Source organism: Cricetulus griseus, chromosome 2, assembly GCF_003668045.3.
Source record: "Cricetulus griseus strain 17A/GY chromosome 2, alternate assembly CriGri-PICRH-1.0, whole genome shotgun sequence".
Taxonomy (NCBI): Eukaryota; Metazoa; Chordata; class Mammalia; order Rodentia; family Cricetidae; genus Cricetulus; species Cricetulus griseus.
The window spans coordinates 40,529,553-40,552,748 of NC_048595.1; the positions used below are offsets into that span (position 1 = coordinate 40,529,553).

Genomic DNA, 23,196 nt, shown 5'->3' on the forward strand with positions numbered 1-23,196 from the left:
TCACAGAGATCTGCCTGCCTTGGCCTTCCGAGTGCAGGGATTAAAGACGTGCGCCACCAACACCCAGCTTAAGATATTTGTTATACCACATTTTGATAAAAGAAAAAAAGCTTATAATGAAGTGTACTAATACATACATCCATAACTGTATCCAGATACCAACAAAAGCACTGTAAATCTGAGAGTCAAAGCTTCCTTCCTCAAGAAACTTATTACTGGGGTGGGTGGGCATCTTTAATCCAATACCCAGGAGGCAAAGACAGACAAATCTCTGTGAGTCTGAGGCCAGCCTGGTATACACAACAAGTTCCAGACCAGCAAGAGCTACAGAGCCACCCTGTCTCAAAAGAAAAAAGGAAACTTACTACCCAATTAAAACAACAAAGCATATACTAAAAAACAGAAAAATTTAAAAGACACACATTAGACATGCTATATCTAGAACACAAACAAGTATAATGAAACAGTTTTTTAGTTTTCATACATCTTAGATCCAATCTTAGATCTCAGTTAGGAACTGTGTGTCCTGTTCAGCATCTGGAAGGTTGAGGCAACAAAGATCTAGAGCTCAAGGCCTACCTTAATACAGAGGCACAGTTAGCGGCAAAATAACAACAAACCACACACCTACCAAAAACAAAAACTTAGATCTACCATTTCCTGCCTTATACAAATTACCTCCCCATGTGTAAAATGGGTTAACTGAAGTACCACTTCTGTCTAATCGTAAAAAGCAAAAGGAGCTATGACTAGCATTAGTAGGGAGACAGACATCAGAAAAAGAAATGGACTGTTGAAAAAAGGTTTTGTTTGTTTGTTTGTTTGTTTGTTTGTTTTTAAACAACATCTCTGTGTATCAATACTTGGCTTGGATGTCCTGGAACTATGTAATCCAGGCTGGCCCCAAACTCAGAGTTCTGTCTGCATCTGCCTCCAGGGTACTAGGATTTAAGGCAAGTAAGTTTAAAAAGTTGTGCTAGTAGTTTTATGTCAATTTGATACAAGCTATAGTCATCTCAGGAGGGAACCTCAACTGAGAGGATGCCTCAGTAAAACCTGGCTGCAGGCAAGTGTGTAGGGCATTTTCTTAATTAGTATTGATGGGGGGGGGGGAGCATTCTTGGCAAGGTGGCCCTGGTTCTATCAGAAAGCAGGTTGAGCAAGCCAGTAAGCATTACCCTTCCATGCACCAGCTCCTGCCTTCAGGATCCTGCCCAGTTTTGAGTTCCTGTGCTGACTTCCTTCATTGATGGACATTTCCTTCATTGATATGAAACTGTAAACCAAATAAACCCTTTTCTCCTCAACTTGCTTCAGGTCATGGTGATTCATCATAGCAACAGTAACTAAGCAACTTAACTAAGAGAATTCACTAGGCCAGGAGAAGTGCACACCTTTATACCCAGCATTTGGGAGGCTGTACCAGACTCATCTCTGCTAAATGCAGGCCAGCAGGGCTGCTTAATAAGAGTCAATGAGGAAATACCTAGCTGTAGAGTGGTTGCCTAGCATTCATAAGGCTCTGAGTTTGATACAAAGTACTCAAAAAGAAAGGAAAGAAAACGTTACCTGTCTTTTCTATAATCTACCAAAAAAAAAAAAAAAAGACAAAAATTCAGATCTTTCTCATTCAAGTTTTTCCTTTTTTCCTATTTTTAAAAATTTCATATGTGGCCAGGCAGTGTTGGCGCACGCCTTTAATCCCAGCACTCGGGAGGCAGAGGCAGGCGGATCTCTGTGAGTTCGAGACCAGCCTGGTCTACAAGAGCTAGTTCCAGGACAGCCTCCAAAGCCACAAAGAAACCCTGTCTCAAAAAAAAAAAAAAAAAAAAAAAAAAATTTCATTTGTGTACTGCATTTGCATCACGCCCCCACCCCCTCCTGAGCCACCTTTCTTCCCTCCAACACCTCCCATGTTCAGTTCCTCCCCTCAAATTCATGACCTCTTTTTCTTTTATTATTCATACACACACACACACACACACACACACACACACAAGCACATATGAATAGATGTGTAACTACAACCTGCTGAGTTCAGTTAGTATGGCTCATGAGTATGTTTTTTGGGCTGACGACTTGATGTTAGATAACTCATTGGGGATTCATCCCTAGGAAAGACTAATTCTCCCTCTTTCTACATTCATTAACTCCCTGTAGCTCTTCATCTAGGAATGGGCTTGTTTTTTTGTTTTCTTTTGTTTTTTTCGATAGAGCTCTCTGTAGCCTAGGCTGACTTGCAGTTTACTTTGTTGCCATTCTGGCCTCAAATTCACAATAATCCTGTCTCTGATTCCTACAAGCTGGGATTAGCCTGAGGCATAATGTTAATATTTGAATTTTACTCGTCAACAAGAAAAGTGAAAACAACTGAAAGGAGAAACAGTAGACTGTGCTGTATTAATTACTAAGGGAAAAACCAAGGCAACATCAGGTAAGACTTACAAAACAGCAATGTTAGGTGGCTGGAAAGATGGCTCAGAGGTTAAGAGCGCTGACTGCTCTTCCAGAGGTCCAAAGTTCAATTCCCAGCAACCACATGGTGGCTCACAACCATCTATAATGAGATCTGGTGACCTCTTCTGGTGTGCAGATATACATGGAAGCAGAATGTTGTATACATAATAAATAAATAAAATATATTTTAAAAAAAGAATGTTAGAGCTGGAAAAGCATATAATACTGTTCAACCCCCCCCATTAAAATCTAAGCTCCACGTTTTTGTCTTTAAGTTTCAAAAATTATTATTTTGTTAGTATATTCTTTTTTTTTTTTTTTTTTTTTTTGGTTTTTCGAGACAGGGTTTCTCTGTGTAGCTTTGGAGCCTATCCTGGCACTCACTCTGGAGACCAGGCTGGCCTCAAACTCACAGAGATCTGCCTGCCTCTGCCTCCCGAGTGCTGGGATTAAAGGCATGCTCCACCAACGCCCGGCAATTTTTTTTTTTTGACACTCATTTTTTAATCTAGTATTAAGTCATCTCTAGAAGGCAAATTTTAATTTCAATCTTTTGGTAAAGAAAGAGTTAGAGGATTGTGTGGCAGGCATTCAAAAGGGAAGGATAGCATAAACTAAAACATTTTCCACATTTTTCTCCAATTTGTCATTTTTGTTTAAGTAATAAGGGCCAAAAAGCCAACTACAATGCAATGTGTTCCACCTAATATTTAAAAAATTTTGCAGAAGTCAGGTATAGCTTATTTAATCCTAGCACCTGGGAGGTTGAGGCAAGCTGATCTGTTAAATCCAGAACATCTCGGTCTACAGAGCGAGTTCCAGAATAGCCAGGGCTAGAGACCCTGTCTCAAATTCGTGCAACAAACACATACACACACACACACACACATACACACACACACACACACACACACACACACACACACACACACACAGAGAGAGAGAGAGAGAGAGAGAGAGAGAGAGAGAGAGAGAGAATGAGTATAAATGAGTATAAATGAGTGAACTTACTCCAAACTGATGATCTAATTGCCAGAGGCAGAAACTAACATCTGGTTAATCTTCCTGTCAAAGAGCCCTTTAACAGTTTTGGCACAGACACAGAGCTATCAATCACATTCTTCCAAATAAACAATTGAGGAAAGAGATGAATTTTAAAATGTCCTTTGCGGGGCGCAGTGGCATACAACCATAATCCCAGCTTCTTGGGAGATTTAGGGCAGAAGGATCACTTAAATCTAAGAACCTGGGCCAGAATGGGCAACACAGTCATACAGTGGCCTATCCTCCAATGTCTGGCCTGAAGAATCTCTCATTTGTGTACACCTGTCTCTGACTGTGTGTTAGAAGAGTGGAAAAGAGAAACAGAAGGCAACATAATTAATAATGAATGTGAAACCAAACTATCAAGTCAGATATACCACTATCTGACTTGATTTAGTTCAAAAGGCTAAAAAAAGTTTTTTAAATAAAAAATTTGAGGAACTGAGAAGATGGCCTAGTAGGCAAAAAACACTGTAAGCATAAGGAACAGAATTCAAATTTCCAACTAAAAAGCTCAGCATGGCTGAGCATACCTTTAACCCCAGCGTTGGATGGCAAGACTAACTGAAATGGCAGGCTCCCACTCACTGAGAGATCTGTCTCAAGAAAGCAGAAAGTGAAAGAGAAGACCCTGGCATCCTCCTCTGTCTCTTCATGCACTCCAACAGACATATGCACCTGGGCACTCATGTGCATACACCACACACACACAACACACACTTTTATAGATAGTCTCACTGTGTTGCCTTGGCGTACATGCCATATACCTCACACTAGTCTTAAACCAACAGCATTCCTCCTGCCTGACTGACAAGTGCTGGGATTACAGATATGTGCCACCAGACCCAATTAATTTAACTTAAAAAAAAAAAAATTAAACCTAGCAGACGTGGGTATAACTGAATTTGAGGCCTGCCTGGTCTACAAAGTCCCAGGCAGCCAAGGCCATGGTTGCGCTATATAGTGAGACTGTCTCAGAACACACACACACACACACACACACACACACACACACACACACACACACACACACACACACACACACACACACACACACACGTTAAAAACCAGGGGCTGTAGAGACTTAACTCTGGTTAAGACCACTTATTGCTCTTGCAGAGAACTCAGGTTGGGTTCCCAACACCCACATGATGGTTTATAACCATCCATAACTCTAGCTGCAGGGGATTTGACACCCTTTTCTGACTTACATGGGCACCAGGCATGCACATGCCAACATATACATATATACATGCAGGCAAAACATTCATATACATTAATTAACTCGATCTAAGAACCACAAATTTACTAGATTTTTTTTTTTGGGGGGGGGAGTTGTTTGTTGTTTGGTTTGGTTTTTGGAGACAGGGTTTCTCTGTAGCTTTGGAGCCTGTCCTGGAACTCAATTTGTAGACAAGGCTGGCCTTGAACTCACAGAGATCGGCTTGTCTCTGCCTCCCAAGTGCTGGGATTAAAGACATACACCACCAACGCCAGGCTAAATTTACTAGGTTTCAAAGGAAGACACATTAGTAAATATTTAAAAACAGTTTTCTTCTGTGCCTTTACAATATAATCTCACTGAATCTTGGTATTTTAATATCAAAATATTCTAAATTGACTTATTTGAATTATTAATATAAATTCAAACACTGGATACTAAAGTTCAATTCCCCTTATTGATTCAGCATTTATTCTGCATACATGTTAACACCTAAATATATAACCACAAGAACATATGTAAATTGTGAAAGTGACTATAAAAGTAAGAGCCTGAAGCAAATTTCCAGAGATGAATGATAGTAAACAGAAACTAAAAACACAGTCCCATCCAAGGAGAAAATCAAGTAGGCACACAACTAAGAAGTCTTCAAGGGAACGAATTCTTTAAGAGGGGAAACTGCCAGAATTAGCCAACAGAGTCAGAACAGACTGCCAACAGAGATCATGTTTAAGGCAGGTCACTAACTAGACTAAGAAAGTCAACACCCAAAAGTCAATGTTTCCATTCCCCAAATTTGAGTTTCAGAATGATCGTTCCAAACAGATTAATGACCAAGACTAGACCAGTTAAAGGCTCTATCTTAAAAGTTTTCCCTGTTATCTGCTGATCAAAACATAATGACCCACAGGAAATAAATGTGCAGTGAGGTTTGTGAGGCTATTCCTGTACACTGAAACTCTTTTACCTGAAGAGATGTGTGGGGGGGGGCACGGAGACAGAGACTATATATATTATATATAATATATATAATCACTTTTTCTGGGCATGTGGCTTAGTTGGTAGAGTACCTGCCTAGCCGTCATGAAGTCCTGGGTTTGATCCCTAGCAATAAATAAACTTAGTATAGTGGCCCAGCCTATAATCCCAGCACTTGGGAAATGGAGGCAGAATGAGCCAAAATTCAATTTATTCTTGACTACTCACTGAGTTCAAGGACAGCCTGGTCTACATGAAACCCTGTCTCAAAGTAAGTAAAATCTCCATCCTGGTCCCTAGGGAAGATACTTTTTTTCTTTTCTATCCAAAAATGCTAGGGGGAAAAGAAAAAGAAAAAATCATAAGACTCCTTCATCGTAACACAGTAAGAGTCTACTGTCCAAACACATGCCCTACCTTAGTGTAAAAACTTTAGCTTAAGTCAAGTAAATCTAGGCCGAAGAGACAAGATGGAAGGGAGCTATCACAGGGCAGGCTGTAAAGCTGAGGTGGGCAGTTACCAGCTCTGGGGAGGACAAACTTCTGGGCAGTTAAGATGGATGGAATGGCAGGTGTATGGCACCTCACTCTCCTGGATGTCGGATTGCTCTTGGGTTTAAAGAAACGGAGAACTCCGGCTCTCCTGAGTGAATATGTTCAAGAGTTCCCTATGAAACTCTAGGACTTGACTATGAAGGAAAACGGGGGTGGGGGGGGACGAAATAGCGAGACGGGGGAGCGATTCAGAGAGATCGAAAACAGCTTTTGGATGAAATCGTCCTAGGACAAAGTTATGTCCCCCGGGGGATCCCAGACGGCGAAGGACAGGGCCACCCCACCTGCTGAAGGCTGGCGCTGTTACCCACTGGGTCGGCGATCCGAGACTGCCCCGCACGGGTGGGAAAGTCTGCAAGGGGATCTGAGCAGAAGTTAACCTGCCAGGAGGGAGAGGCGCGAGTGGGGCAAGTACCTGGGCAGGCTGCGACTTCTGGAAGCGAGGATGACTCGGGGAGCCGGGGGGATCTCGGCAGCGGTCACTCCCGCACGCCAAAGCCGAGCAAAGCTGAGGGAACCCCGCTCCGCCGAGGGCGAGCCTCGCACTGCGCGAGCCCTACGGGAGTTCACCTGGCGGCCGTCAGGCCCGCAGAGAAACTTCCCGAGAGCGTGAGCGCTGACGGGACCGGGAGGGGAGCGGAGCGGAGACCCGCGGAGGCGGCAGGGTGGGAGCCGCGCGGGGCGGAGCCGTGCGCCCGGCGACCCGGGCGGGGCGCGGCGGCCGCGCCTCGGGGCGGGGGCGCGCCCGCGCTCCTCACGCGCTCCGCCGAGCGCGCCCCGGGGCGCCGCCGCGCCAGCGCGAGAGCGGTGGGGAGGGCTGGGGAAACCCGGCGGGTCGACCCGGGCGGACCGGCGGGCGGCGTTACCTGTGTCAGGGAGAGCTGGGCTGCCGCAGCCATGGTGTTTCCATCATGCCACGGGAAGAAGGAAGGACGGGCGGACGGGGGCCCGGGGCGGGAAGGAGGCGGAGGGACAGGCCGTAGGCGAGGCCGGCGGCCGGGCGTCTCCCCGAACTTCGACAACTTCCCTCCTCACGCCGCCCCGCCCCGCCCCGCCCCGCCGCCGCCCCGCCCCACAGGCCGCGGCGGCGCGCAAAGCCCGGCGCGGGTGTCTGGGGCGCGGAACCAGGCCCTGACCCCGGCCGCCCTGGAAAACCCGGTGCGGATGGCGCACCGGGCGGACTGGCGGCGGAGGCGGCCCCCACAGAGACCTGAGAAGTTGAGACAAAACGCCTACCTTTCTGGGCTGCTGTTCCTGAAAAGTGCGGGAAAATATACCCAGGTCCAGGTGGGTTGTGGGAACTACGAGAGTAATGGTACTAAGTAATGATAGCAATGGTTTAGCAATAATAATATTAAACTATACTAATTTATGTGCGATTGGCTCTGCACTAAATGCTTTAATTTTTTGTTTGCTTGCTTTTGAGACATGGTGTCTCTATGTAGCCTCAAGCTGGCTTCGAACTCACAGAGATCCACCTGCCTCTGCCTCCAGAGTGCTGGGATTAAAGGTGTGCGCTACCACTCCAGTCCTAAAAGCCCTTTTGTTGTTTTTGTTGTTGTTGTTGTTTGTGTTTTTGTTTTTCAAGACAGGTTTTTCTCCGTGTAGTCCTGCTATCCTGTAACTTGCTTTGTAGGCCAGGCTGGCCTCAAACTCACAGAGGTATGCCTGCCTCTGCCTCACCACCACCCGGCTTTTTTCTTTTCTTTTCTTTTCTTTTCTTTCTTTCTTTCTTTCTTTTTTAATTGCGTGACTAGAGGATTTGAAACAGAAAAAAAAAAAAAAACTATACAAATGAGGAAGATGAAACCCAGCTGGGCATGGTGGCACATCTCTGTGAGCTTCCCAACAGTCCTGGTCTACATAGTGAGTTCCAGAACAGCCAAGGATACATAGGTGATACATACGACCCTGTCTGAAATTTAAAAAAAAAAAAAAAGGAACACCCCTCCAAAAAAAGAAATTATCTTACCTGAAGTCAAACATCTGACTAAAAAGCCAGATTACAGTTTAACTCCAAGGCCTTTCTACCTGCTGTCATGTTGAAAATGAAGGCAAGTAATAAATCCTTTCCTCCTAAAGCCAAAATCTGGGGAGCAGGACAAGACTACTTCCCTTGTCTGCTACCTTTCTCTCTTAGAGTGTTCACTTAAAAACAAATGTGTAGGACCACAGTGCAGTTCAGTGGTACCTGTGTGCACAAAGCCCTGGTCCCATCCCAAATTCACTTCTTGGCAAGGTATCTCCTCTCCAAACCAGTGTACACACTGTTTTGTTAACCTCTCTACAGGAGGAAGTAAGCATCCCCCTAAGGACTTGTTTACTTAAGTGTATACCCCTTCCCCCAGACCAAGAGCTCCTCGGTTACAAGAGGGATATATATATATATATATATATATATATAAATAATATATATATATATGTATATATATATGTATTTTAACATCATAACATTATAGTATATGCTTAATAAAGGACTTTGCCTTGCATATATTAAACATAATATACCTTACACTGTCTCATGTTATCACCTTTAATGTGACAATCAACCACTTACTTGAAATTTTTATCTGCAAAGGCTCAGTGTACTTAGTTAGGGTTACTATTGCTATGATGAAACACCATGACCAAAAAGTAAGTTAGGGAAGAAAGGATTTATTTGACTTAGACTTCCATATTGTTGTTCATTATTGAAGGAAGTCAAGACAGGAACTCAAACAGGGCAGGAACCTGGAAGCAGGAGCTGATTCAAAGACCACGGAGGGGTGCTGCTTACTGGTTTGCTCATCATGGCTTGCTCAGCCTGCTTTCTTCTAGAACCCAGGACTGCCAGCCCAGAGATGGGTCCTCTCCTAATTAAGAAAATGCCGTACAGTGAGATTTTACAGAGGCATTTTCTCAATTGAGGTTCCCTCTTTTCAGATAACTCTATTTGTGTCATATTAATGTAAAACTAGTCAGTACACTCAGTTTGTGTGCAGCCTACTTCAGGAAGCCTTCTAGGAAGTCTGCGCACTACCTTGTAGTTACTCTGAGTGACTTTTATACTCTGCCTTTTCAATTGAGGTGTGTGTGTGTGTGTGTGTGTGTGTGTGTGTGTGTGTGTGTGTGTGAATTGGGGTAAGGTACAGTGTCTCCTTCCATCATGGGGGTCTCAGGGATGGAACTAAGGCTGGCAGTCTTGGCAGCCATTGCCCTTATCTACTAAACTGCTTCACAGGCCACATCCTCTACCTTGTTATAAGAGTTAGTTCAAGGCCTGTCTTCGTCACACTGGCCTGTAAAATCCTGAAAGACTGACTCACTACTGCATCTCCCTCACACATGAGCTTAGAGCACAGTTAGAAGTACCCAGCCTCAGTTGTGTATTTGCCCAGATTGTTGTTCCTTTCTCGGTCATGGTTGTTTCCAGGACAAATCCCAAAAATCCCAGTTGTGAGAGCCACAGTTCTATCATGCCAACAACTGTTATTATAATAGAATTCCTCAATATACTGAGACAACTGGAAAGACCCAAGATCTGGCTATCCACTGTTTCTAGACTTTTTCCATCACAGACAAAAACCAAAAAGGCCTCAAGAATTCCTGACTACCCAGATTCCTCTGACTTGGCCCAGCCTTAGAGAGCAAGTTATGCAGGTCTGATGAGCAACCACTTAGTCAGGAGTGTCTCCTTTGACCTCTTTTTGCTATTATTCCTTTTAACTCAAGGGAGAAGAGGAGGAACTATCCTACTTTGAAACATAAACTATAACCCAACTGATGCTTCTTTTGGCATGTTCTACTTTACATTAATGCGTTTGAACTTCACACACACACACACACACACACACACACACACACACACACACACACACACCACCCTCTAAAAGGAAGCAATTGTCACACTCACTTCACAAATGAGGTACTCAGTGTCACAGAGGTCAAGCAATTTGCCCAAGGTTATATGGTTAATAGTTAAAGCAGTTGTTATGTCAAAATAGTCAAAACTTAGGCTTCAGAATCATTGGGGTGTAGTCAGGGAATCACTTAGTAGTTATAGACTTTAGGAGGGCTATGAAGTGATATATGAAAAATGCTTAAGGTTGAAGATACACAAATTAAGTTCAGAAATCTGAAAGCCATAGAACATTTTGTGTTTGAGAATAGCTGGAAGGAAAGAACCCATAAAAGTTGTTCTCTGACCTTCACATTCACACCATAGCATGTTAATGGAATAAAGGGAACTATTATTCTGCATTTGCTTTAAGTAAAAAAAAAAAATGAAACCTCATATTTATATTGTACTGCTTTAACAATTGTGTCTTTATTTGCAAAATACAGCACAATGAACTCTTAATATCTAACAGGTACCTTATAAAAGTTTGTTGAACTATACTAAACATGCCATCTCAGGTATACTTACCTGTGTCTTCAATTTATCTCCATTTCACAGATAAGAACATTGAGAGGCTAGGAAGACAGCTCAGTTGGCAAAGTGCAAGCATGAAAACCTGAATTTGGGGCTGGAGAGATGGCTCAGAGGTTAAAAGCACTGGCTGCTCTTCCAGAGGTCATGAGTTCAATTCCCAGCAACCACATGGTGGTTCACAGCCATCCGTAATGAGATCTGATGCCCTCTTATGGCATGCAGGCATACATGGAGGCAGAATGTTGTATACATAATAAATAAAATCTTTAAAAAAAATACCCTGAATTTGATCCTCACCACCCATTCAAAAAGAGAGAGAGAGAGAAAAAAAAGGCAAGTGAAGTGGCATGCATGCACCTATAATCCTATCACTGGAAAAACAAATCCAGGAGGACCCCAAGGGCTTGATGACCAGCCAGTCCAGAGAAATGGTTGCACTCCAACTCAGTGAGGCACCTTCTCTCAGAAATAAGGTAGAGGGTAACGAAAGAAGATACCCTGCATCAACCTTGTCCCCTACAAACATACTGTCACATAAGCAGTTTGGGTCTTCATGTAAGAAAACACATGGTCTGAGGATATAGATAAGTAGTATTGATTCCATCTAAAAGAAAAAATGAAGAAAGGAGGGGAGGCTAGAAAAGAAGAGAAGGAAGGAACACCTAAGAAAGGAAGACTGCCTTAAATTCATTATATAGGAATTGCTCCAAGTCCCTTTGGGAGCACCAATAATTTATAGTGGCTTCTCCACTCATGAGCTCTGGTTTCAATTACTAGCATGTAGTAGGAGATGGGAGCAGGTCTGTAGGGATAGCACTAATGCCTACAACTTCTGAGAATGGGTTTTTTAAATGCCATTCCAATGATAATTTGCAAATGTGTGTCCCAGATCTCATCAAAGCTCTGGGTCACATCCCAAATCTATTTTAGGAAGACAAAATATAGCTAATGGAAGATATATTATGATCTAATTCATTGTAACAGGAATGAGCTACATAGAGCAGACAAAAAAGACTTATTTTTTAGGGCAGCTTAATGTCTCTCAGGCTCTAAGCTTCAAATTCCTGGTGTATACTTCTGATATCACAATAACCACTTTGTACAGATGGTATAAAAATTAGATATCATTCATAAATGGCCTATGAAAGAGATTGGCCTGAACTCTATGTATCTTCAGTAAATGATATTTATGCAATGCCATTATGTAAGGTTATTACTTACTCCCTACTTTTCTGTCAACCGTCTAATTACTAACTTGTTTTCTAGCTATATTAGTTACAAGAAGGTGGAGGAGCTGTCTTGAACACCTAATGCATGTATCCCTGTCATTAAAAGGTAGGTAGGTGTTCCCTAAGAACTAAAGTTGTATCTGATGACTATAATCTGGGTACTAAGAACCAAACTTGTTTTTACAGCAACCTGATAAGGAATGTTTTTACCTTACTGTACAAAAGAGAAACTTGTTCAAATTCATAATTCATGGGTCTTCTGGTTCAAACCTGATTTCTTTAATAACATGTCTTGTTAGCATCCTAGAGAAATAGCCCCCAAGAAGACTACATAAACTGGAATTCTGAGCCTAGAAAATTGAACGTGAAACACAGATTTGTGATAAGCCTAAACTTGGGGTGCTTGAAGAGGAGCTCTTAAATCACAGACATCTTTACCATTGGTCACCTCCCTATGCTATTCTAAGTTTTCTGTTCCTGAACCTATCCTTAAAAGAAATCCTTACTACTTCTGCTTCTTTGCTTCCCAACTTTTGAAAGCAGTTGTCATATCAGCCTTCATGAACACTACACATTTCTGATGTCAGCATCTATAAAGCTGAGAAAAGCAGGATAATTGAAACTATAAGGGGAGGCTGTGAGGAACTCTGAATATACAAAGAGCTGGTGGTCTATATACATGAATCTTTGTGAAAGGCCTTCCACATAAAGGTTGCTACATTTTAAAACAAAGTTGTACTACGATTATAATGGTAATGCAGAGCTCATGCTTCCTAGCTGCCAGCTTCATAAGTATAGCTCAGCATTGTTCACAATTACCCAAGGCAAAAAGAATGTGTGAGACTATACAATAATAGCAATTGTGCTACTCAAATAACTGCCCCTGTACCAGGATCTGAGCCATGAAAAGGACAAAGAGTAAAAGACTGTTAAGTGCCATAGATGCCCAGGGTGTCATAAGACAATTCAAAATTGTTATCACCAATACTTCAGTACAATGGGATGTCCTGGGAGCTCCTGAATTTAGAGCTGGGAAAACCCAACCAGGTCATTCTTTGATCTATAACTTATTTTTATAATTTTGGGCAAGTCAGTAAGTGATACTAAGCCATGGTTGCCTCCTCTGCAAATTGAAGGTCATATACCTATTTGATTATAATATTATGCTAATTAAGCTTACATGTAAAAAGCCTGGTGCCTAGCCTGCAGCAGACCCTGTATTCGTTAGTATTAGCTTTCTTGCCTACTGGAGAATATTCAAGATTTGAGTAACTTGAACTAAAAAAAACAAAAACAACAACAATCATTTTTTTAAGATTTTCAAAAGCCTACTTAATGATTTTTTTCCATAATTTTTTCATCTATTGGTAATATTTATTGAATACTCTAGAGTAAGGGAAATTATTCAGTTGTTGTACCCAAAGTGACATTGGCTCTTAGTGAGAAAGCAACTACAGTTTTATGCTTGCCCTATTTCCTTCCTTTCATTTCCCTCTCTTATGTAAGGTCCTGGAAACCACAAGAAATCAAAAAGAGTACCCTGGGAAAGAAAATATTTGTACTCGTGGCTGCAGGTCCTTTCATCTACAGATTTCAAAGCTTTTTCTCCATAAGTAATTACTAGCCCTGCTCAACATGTGTGAATGGTGAGACACCATCAAATGAAGAAGCTTGTCTTCAATCACAAGGCACGTCAGAGGACAGGCTACAAACAGAACAAAGCTGTCTAGCTTTCCAGCTTTGGGCTCCAAAGTAGGACACATGAGAATCAACAAAAGCTTAAAGTGTTGAGGGCAAAAGTTTGAAGAGGGCTGGAGAGGTAGCTCAGTTGGTAGAGTGCTTGTTTAGCATGCATGAAGCCCCCAGGTGGGATCACAGGAACTATATGAAATTGGGCATAGTGGTATATACCTATAATCCCAGCAATTGGGAGGTGGACAATCAGAAGTTCAAGCACTCATCCTCAGTGACATAGAGTTCAAAGTCAGCCAATGACTCTGTCTTAAAAAGAGAGAGGGGGGAAGGAAGGAAGGAAGGAAGGAAGGAAGGAAGGAAGGGAGGGAGGGAGGGAGGGAGGGAGGGAGGGAGGGATCTTTCAGTCAAAGATCTTTTAAAGACATAATCGCTGTTGTGTCTTACTTAAAGCCATGACTGTATATTGAATATCTCACATTAGAAATCAGATAGAGGATGCTTTGTCCAGGCTCCTGATTCTTTTCTCCCTGGAATTCTATGCTTTCTCTCACAACCTAAGCCCAGTCCGTCAGCAAATTCTGGTGACTAAATCTCCAATATTCAAAGTTCTAACTTGATTTTCACAGTCCATCCATATCTGGAGCTTCTCCCTCTTCCCTAGCTGCCTTCTTTCTCCTGGACCAGCATCTTAACTAATGCCCCTTCTGTGCTCATGCTTATCGCCATACCATAATCTTCTAAAAATGTAATTCTGATCTTATATACTCCCTATTTAAAACCTACAGGGTAGAGGGAGAGGCCTTGAGAGATGGCTCAACTGATAAGAACATTTATTTACTGCTCTTGCAGAGGACCCAAGTTTGATTCCTAGCACCCACATCAGGTAGCTCATAGACACCTGTAACTCCATTTCCAAAGGACCTGATACCCTCTTCTGGCCTCCACGGGTGTACGTGGTACATACATGTGCATACAAAACATTCATACACATAAAATAAACAAATCCTTAAACAAACAAACACACACACACAAACAAACAAACAAACAAAAAAAAAAACCCGGGGCTGGAGCAATGGCTCAGCCAGAGGACCCAGGTTAGATCCTGACAATCCCTACAATGGATTCCAGTCTCAGGGGGATCTGACACACTGTCTTCTGACCTCCAAAGACACTTCGTGCCCATGATGTGCAGACATACATGCAGGCAAAAGGCTCATTCATAAAAAAATAAACATTTTAAAGTAATAAACAGGGTCTTCTCATTAACCACTTAATGCATGCTTTACAGTGGGGGCCAAGTCTTTGGAGGTAAAGGACATGTCTACAAAGTACAGAAGAGCAAATATCTGGCTACACTGAGATGTTTGGTAAAATGAAATGTAGAATATATATATGGAAGAGAAAAGAACTAGCAGAGGATAAAAGAGGAGCTAGAAAATCACCCAGACAGAATCAGGAATAAGCTGGGACAGACTTTAGAGAATTGGGTCTCTAGTGATTCTGGTTTATTAAAATTAAACCAGATAAGCAAAAATCACCACTGGGAGCAAAAAGGATACCTACTGCCTTATGTTGCTCGAATTGACAAATATAGTTCCTTTTAAAAGATGTATCTGTCTGTCTGACTCCGTGAGTGTATGGGCAAATGTATGTGCTGGTGCACAGAAGCTAGGGGGTGTCCTCCTTTGTCATGTTCCACCTATTCCTTTGAGACGAGGTCTCTCCCTGATCCCGGGGCTTACACTTTCTATGTTAAGGTGGACACACATATAATAAAGCTAACTTAAAAAATAAGTGGAGCACAGCTGAGGAAGACAGCTGAAATCAACTTCTAGTCCACATGCACACACACATACACCCACACACAGATGAACACACAAGCATGTAATATCACACACACACACACACACACACACACACACACACACACACACGTTATTAGAATAAACCAGTTCAGCTGGACATGGTGGCGCACATATAATTTCAACACCTGACGGGTAGAGACAGGAAGATGAGGAAAAGGAATTCAAAGCCATCCACAGTTATGTAGAGAGTTTCAGGCCAGACTAAACTTCATGAGACTCAGTCTCAAAAACAATCCAAATAAAGCCAGGAGTAGTAAGACACATCTGTGATTCTGGTACTTGGGAGGTGGAAGCAGTAGGGTGAGGAGTTCAAGGTCATCTTTGGCTACACAGTTAATGAGAGGCAAGCATGAGCTTCATGAGGCTCTGTCTCAAATGAACAAAATTTAAAAATAAGTAGATAAATGTAATACAGCACATAAATAGGCACTAAGAATAGACGTCACACCAGGTGATGGTGGTGCACACCTTTAATCCCAGCCCTCGGGAGGCAGAGGCAGGTGGATCTCTGTGAGTTCGAGGACAGCCTGGTCTACAAAGTGAGTTCCAGGACAACCAGGATTGTTACACAGAGAAACCCTGTCTCAAAAAACAAAAACAAACAAAAGAATACAAGTCATATAGTCAGAATAGTTGCAAAGATGACCTTTGACAATGTTCAGTATCTCCTTATAATAAAATCCCTGAACAAAATAGTAATAAAAGTTCAACATATGCCAGGCGTTGGTGGCGCACACCTTTAATCCCAGCACTCAGCAGGCAGAGGCAGGCGGATCTCTGAGAATTCGAGACCAGCCTGGTCTACCAGAGCTAGTTCCAGGACAGCCTCCAAAGCCACAGGAAAACCCTGCCTTGAAAAAACCAAAAAAAAAAAAAATTCAACATACATAGCTATGTCAGACATATATAATAAGCAAGATTATACAAAATGGGGGAAAAACTGAAAACATGTCCACTAAAACAACGAATGTGACAAGGGTGCTTACACTCTTCACTCTTATTCCATACAGTGCCTCATGTGTTAGTGAAAGCAGCACTGTAAAAGAAAGAAAGAAATGGGATACATGCAAGGAAGGCAGAAGTCAAAGAATCCCTGGTTACAGACTGCATGGTCCTACACCTGAGCGACCCTAAGGGGCCTTTTTTTTTTCCCCATTAGATTTGATAGACACTTTCAGCAAACTAGCAGGACACAGACATAAAATACAAAAGTCCAGGTGCCTGTTGCCAAGTCTAACCCCACATGTTGCAAGGGGGGAACCTACACCCATAGTTTATCCCTTGCCTGTGTACATGTGCGCTCTCTCTCTCTCTCTCTCTCTCTCTCTCTCTCTCTCTCTCTCTCTCTCTCACACACACACACACACACACACACACACACACACACTTTAAAATGTAATATTTTTAATTAACAGGGCTAGGGTATAGTTCAGTTGCTAGGGTGCTTGCCTATCATGCACAAAGCTCTGAATTCCATCCCCAGCACTTCTGGAAGTTGTCTTCTGACCTCCACAGGCATACACATTTGAGCACACACACTCCTGTACAGCATTAATACATGAATAAAATAGTTTTTTTGTTGTTGAGTTGGTTTTTTGTTTTGTTTTGTTTTTAGTTTTACAAGACAAGGTTTCTCTGTGTAATAGCCATAGTTGTCCTAGAACTCACCCTATAGACCAGGCTGGCCTTGAACTCACAGGGATCTGCCTGCCTCTGCCTCCCAAGTGCTGAGATTAAAGGCATGCACCACCACTGCCTGGCTAAAATAGCTTTTTTTTTTTTAAATAGTTTTTAAAAGAAACTAGAATCCTCACATGTTGCTGGTGAAGATGTAAAATGGTACAGTCAATAGAGAACACTTTTTCAGTTCCTTAAAAAGTTACACAGAGAGTTAACATATGCCCAAACAACCCTACTCTTGGGTAAATAGCCAAAAGAATCAAAACTTTGTCTGCACAAAAGCTTGTTTAGGAATGCTCATAATTCATCGTCATAATTCATAGTTGTCAATTGCCCACTGACTTGTGAGTAGCTGTGTGTGGGGGGTTGCTTTGTTTGAGACAAGTCTCATGTATTCCAGGCTGACCTATAATAATAATAATAATAATAATAATAATAATAATAATAATAATAGAGCTGAGGGCAACCTTGAACTCATTTCCTTCCCAAGTACTTTCTTGGATTATAGGCATACACCCCCACACCCATTAAAAAATACCTGTATGTTTTCATACCATGAAATGTTATTTAACAGTAAAAGAGAATGAAGTGTGTAATGAGACCCATTATTTTGTATCATGAATTTAAAAAGCATGGAGTAGTGGTTCATAATATAACATGAAAAAAAAATGAGGAGTGAAAAAATGCCATAAGCTTTGAGAAGAAAACATGGGGTGGGGAGCATGAAAAAAATGAGAATAAAACATGAAAAATGAAAAATCTTGAGAACAATTATGCAACAAGTGTTTAGGAAAAGCAGATGGACTTGTCAATGTAGCATAATTCCTAGGCAACATTGGGATTTTCTTTTCTAGTTTTGTTTTTTAGATAGGGTCTTCCTCTGTAGCCCAGAATGACATTGAACTCAGTATGTGGCTGAGGATGACCTCGAACTTCTGATATTCCTGCCTCTATTTCCCAAGCACTAGGATTACAGGCATGCACCAGCCTGCACTGTAATACAGGCTTCAGTCATGCTAGGCAAGCACTCTACCAACTGAGCCACATCCCTAGCCCTCACTAGCATTTTCTAGTTGTCCTGATTGTGCTGTTGCAGCAGATGAAACAATAAAACCACCAACCAGAAAGATGCAGCATCATTTAGTACTGCCCTCAAGTGGTGGTGGCCCAAATGTCTTCTGGTTTCACAACATAAACTATACCTTCAAAAGACCTAATGGTGTCCATATACAGACAAATCAAAGGACCTGAGGGCTCTTTCTCCCCCTCCCCCTCTCTCAAAGAAGGCTTGATTGACTTGGCAGTACATGCTTGTACTGTATTCCAGTATTTGGGAGGAAGAAGATAGAAAGATCTACAGTAATTCAAGATCATCCTCCCTACATAAAGAGTTCAGTTCAAGGCCAGATTGGGCCTGATGAGGCACTTCTTAAAAGAAAAGGAGTTGAGGAGACAGATGCCTCAGTGATAAGGTGCTTGTTGTGCAAGCATGAGGACCCAGTCTGGATCCTCAGAACCTACTTGAAAGCCAGGCACAGTGATCTGCAGCTGTAATCTCAGTGCCAGGAAGCCAAGGTCGGGAGGGGGTCCCACAATGGCCAGTCTATCACAGGTAAACACATATGTACCCAAACATGCACACACAGAGACAGTACATCCAGAAGACAAGGAGGAGGAGGAGAAAGAAGAGGAGGAGGAGGAGGAGGAGGAGGAGGAGGAGGCAGAGGAGGAGGAGGAGGAGGAAAAGAGGAAAGACAAAAGAAGGGAGGAAAGAAAGGGCTGAGAACAACCTGGTTTTCAGCTGGGTGCTGGTGGCACACACCTTTAATCCCAGCACTCAGGAGGCAGAGGCAGGCGGATCTCTGTGAGTTCCAGGCCAGCCTGGTCTACAGGGTGAGTGCCAGGATAGGCTCTAAAGCTACACAGAGAAACCCTGTCTCAAAAAAAAAAATAAAATAAAATAAACAACCTGGTTTTCATAATGATCAAACCTGTCTTAGTATCTATGTACCTTCTATCTTGTGAAGGGGGTAGGATCTTGGTTTTTTTTCTATGGCTTTAAATTGTGATTCTCCTCCATCAGCCTGTCTATATCTGGGATCATAGAGGTAATAGAATGCCATGAAATCCAGATAGCATCTCCTACCTTTAGAGAGCTATTTTACCATTCTATGACCATTGACTCTCCCTCTGGGTCCATTTCTTTGCTTCCCCTCATGGCTACTTTTTTTTTCTCTCTTTGTTGTGGTGATGCTGGGAATTGAACCCAGGGCTTTGTGCTTGCTGGCAAGCATTCTGCTACTGAGTTGCACTCCAGCCCTCAGTGTGTATTCTCTTTTTGTTGCTGTGTTTTTTATTTTGTTTGTTCCAGGCAGGGTCTACTGTAGTCCAGAGTGGCCCTTGAACTTGCTATGTTGCTGAAGATGGCTTTGAAGCTCTGATCCTCCTTCCTCCATCTCTAGAATATTGGGATGCCCAGTACACACCATTTAATGCAGTGCTGAGGATAATTCACAGAGCTTTGTGCATGCTAAGCAAACACTGTACCAACTGACCCATATCCTCATTCCTATTTGTCTCTTTTTTTCAGTTTGTATTTTCTAAGAACAAAGACTTTCATATGTCTATAGAACCACCTAAAATTATGATCAAATTCAGAAAATTTAAAATGGTTACAATGATGCACAGCCTTATTGTACTGCCTAGTTTTTGTCAACTTGGCATAAACCTACACATACCTGGGAAGAGGGAATCTCTGTTGAAGAATTGCCTCCATCAGACTGGCCTGTGGGTAAGTCTGTGGGAGTATTTCCTTTATTGCTGATTGATGTGGGGAGGGGACTATACTCAGCCCTATCTCTAAGCAGATGGGCTTGAGCTACATGAGAAGGGTAGCTGAGCAAGCCAAGGAAAAGCAAACTGGTAAAAATCAAGCCGGTAAGTACCTTTCCTTGGTGGTCACTGTGTCTGTCTCTGCTTCAGGTTCCTGCCTTGCACTCCAGCCCTGAGTTCCCTCTGTGATGGACTGTGACCTGTAAGCTGAAGTAAACACTTTCCACCTACAAGTTGATTTTTGGTCATCATAGCATTTATCACAGCAAAAGAAACCAAACAAGGACAAAAACTGGTTCTAGAGAGTGGGATCTTGCTGTGATGGACCCAACCATGTTGTTCTGAAGAAAGATTGTGAAAGGATTTTTGGTCTGGAAAAGCCATGGAAAGTAAGAATGTCAAAGGAAAAGCAGATGATGGAGACCTGGTTTGTGAAATTTTGGAGGGAAGTTTGAGACTGCCCCAGAGATTTTATCATGCATGTTCATGTGATATATTTGAGTTAAGAAGCTGTGGAATCAGCTGGGCATAGTGGTGCAAGTCTATGCTCTCAGCAGAAGACAGGGGCAGGCAGATCTCTGTGAGTTCCAGTTGGGGCTACATAGACAGACCATGTCCAAAAAAAAAAAAAAAAAAAAAAAAAAAAGTAGAAGTGAAACCTTTCCTTTAAAGGGACAATGGATGCTAGTAAGCTGGGGCTGGAAAATCATCTGTGATTAATAAGCATCACTGAAGTGAAATCTTCTAGGAAGTATTTCCTCATGGTAACACAGAATCTCGGGTCTAGTTGGGGACCAAGGCTGCATATCAAGCTTGCAGTAGAACTTGGAAAACAATGTGTAAGAGTTACCCGCATGGTACTCGCTTTGAAAGCATGAAGGGTTAATGGAGAGCAGCTGAGGCTTGTTACTGTGAGACAGGGTCTCAATATCAGTGAAAGAGGCCAGGAGAGGCCACCGGTAAAGGTGCATCCTCAGTTGCAGTGAGAACTCCTGGCCTGGGCTCGGGGGAGGTCATGGAGAGAAGTTGGAGCCTGACATCAGGAAGCAGAAGTGTCAGAATCCCTGAAGAGAGCAGGGAAGGCAGTAGTCAAAGGACCATAGGATGACACCCCTGGCCCAGGATAGCAGCAGGCTTGGAGCAAGTCTGAGCCTACAAGACAAGCTATGTGTGCTGCTGATGTCAGAGCTGAAGAACTAGGACTGCCCAAGATCTTTGAGGCCCAAAAAATCTCGAGTTGACTCCCAGATGTTAGAGGCTAAGTAGTTTTCACTGTTGCATTTTGGGTTTGCTTTGATCTGATTGTGCCTGGTTTTTCCCTCTTGGAATAGGAAAACGTTTAACTTGTTTTTAAGTTTTTGAACATTAGCTGAGAAAAGGAGAGAAAGAGAGCCAAAAAGCACATCTCCTTCGTGGTGTCTGCTTCAGGTCCCTGTCTCACACTCCTGCCCTGAGTTCCCTCAGTAATGGGCTGTGTGACCTGTAAGCTGAAGCAGACCACTTCCTCCCCCACGCTGTTTTTAGTTGGTCTTTTGTCACAGCAACAGACAAACAAGCTAAAACACTTATTCAAAGTTTACTAATTGGCCCACTAATGTTCTATTAGCAGTCCAAACCTCACCTAGTCTCTGATTGAGTGCCCAACCCACATCGTGCATAGCATTTAAACAGTGACGCCTCAGTCTTCTTTCAGTAGGTCTTTATATAGAGTAAGTCTTCAGTCTTCCATTATTATTCATGAGTCACATTTTCAAATTGTATCAACTTTTGTGTCTTTGAGACAGTGTTACCTTGAGCTTTCAATTGTCCTGCCCCTGTCTCCCAAATGCTGAGATTATAGGCAAGCACCGCCACACCCCCATACTTGCCCGGTGTCAGAAAACCCTACTGGAGTTTGTCTCTCGATTTTGTGTAATTGGATGAATATTTTCTTTTGAGAGGGGGAGCAGTCAGTAATACTGCCTAAGTATGGTTGGTTTTCAAGTGCTTCGATTGCACCACCACATCTGGGTAACAGAAACTTTATAATTTTGTCTTTTCATTTACAATTTTAGGTGGCATTTTACTATAAGTAAGATAGTTTCCTTTCTCCCCTACCCTCACATTTCATGGGGCCCTGGCTGGCTTCAAATGTACAACATAGCCAAGGATGACCTTCAAGTCTCGGCTCTCCAGCCTTCATCTGCAGAGTGTAGCACCATGCCTCCCCATCCATTTTCTCATTTTTTTATGTTTATATACTGTCATCAGTATAAATTGTGGACTCTTTCTTTATTTACTAGGTTATAATCTATCAGTTTCACTGCATTTTTTATTATTGAACTTGTCCCAATGCTGAGTAGTGAAAAAATCCTTCAAGCTGCCTTCTGTATCCTTTTGATACAGCAACTCCTTGCTTTCTTAATAAGTTGTCCCCAGATTCATCTTGTACTTTCACTGCCTATTTCTGAAAGTCAGTATCAGTCATTTCTCCAAGAACTTCCTGTATGGTAGGGAATGGATGTTTAGAAACCAAGATCTGGGTACCAGATATGCTCATCACTACTGAATGTATAATTGCTTCTAGGCCCTTTTAATAAACAAAACTGGGGGTGAAATGGCAATTTAATTTAGTTAACTGTGTTTAATCATGAATGTATTACTGGTACTTCTAATTCTAAGCCCCTTAGAGTTTTTTTGATGGTGGTGGTGGTGGTGTTTTTGTTTTGTTTTGTTTTGTTTTGTTTTTTTCATCTTTCTTTTCCCGCAGGGACAACTCTGGCTCCCAACAACACCAATGTTTTTCTTTGTTTACTCAATGTTGTAACACACAAAATAAGTTTCAGAAATGCTGCATTGATTCAGTTACCAAAATAACTCACTAAATAGGGTTCAGGATTTGTTGGCAGTTTTGCTTTGTTTTTAGAGTACAGGTGTGTATATATTGAAAGTACTGCATAAAAAAGCAAAAAACAAAAAACAAAAGACAAAAAAACATGGATTGGTCTTCCTTCCCTTCAAAGCCATTGTATCATGTACTTAAGTTTATTTGTTTCTGTTGATACTCAGTTTCAAGATATTCTTGGGGCTGGATAAATGGCTCAGTGTTTAAGAGTACTGGCTCCTCTTCAAGAGGTCTTGAGTTCAATTCCCAGTAACCACATGATAGCTCACAACCATCTATAATAGGATCTGATTCCCTCTTCCAGTGTGCATGAAGACAGGTCACTCATATACATAAAATAAATA

At 42.2% G+C, this 23,196-nt stretch overlaps 2 protein-coding genes across 3 annotated transcripts in view; one reads left to right on the forward strand and one right to left on the reverse strand.

Annotated features, from left to right (window-relative positions):
• Eps15 (epidermal growth factor receptor pathway substrate 15) overlaps nucleotides 1-7,280 on the reverse strand; it is a 92,761-nt gene extending 85,481 nt beyond the window's left edge. The window contains exon 1 of one of the 2 annotated variants that reach the window (XM_027402447.2): nucleotides 7,123-7,280. In XM_027402447.2, coding sequence (XP_027258248.1) covers nucleotides 7,123-7,155 — 33 coding nt within the window. In that variant the 5' untranslated portion in view covers nucleotides 7,156-7,280. The remainder of the gene's footprint in view (nucleotides 1-7,122) is intronic. The other variant, XM_027402448.2, reaches the window with a different exon arrangement.
• On the forward strand, nucleotides 7,154-22,576 carry LOC103159787. Its single transcript, XM_027402279.1, has 3 exons — nucleotides 7,154-7,543; nucleotides 19,727-19,927; nucleotides 20,119-22,576. The coding sequence occupies exons 1-3, from the start codon at nucleotides 7,154-7,156 to the stop codon at nucleotides 20,155-20,157; spliced, it is 630 nt and encodes a 209-aa protein (XP_027258080.1). The 3' UTR covers nucleotides 20,158-22,576.
• The last annotated feature ends 620 nt before the right edge of the window (nucleotides 22,577-23,196 follow it).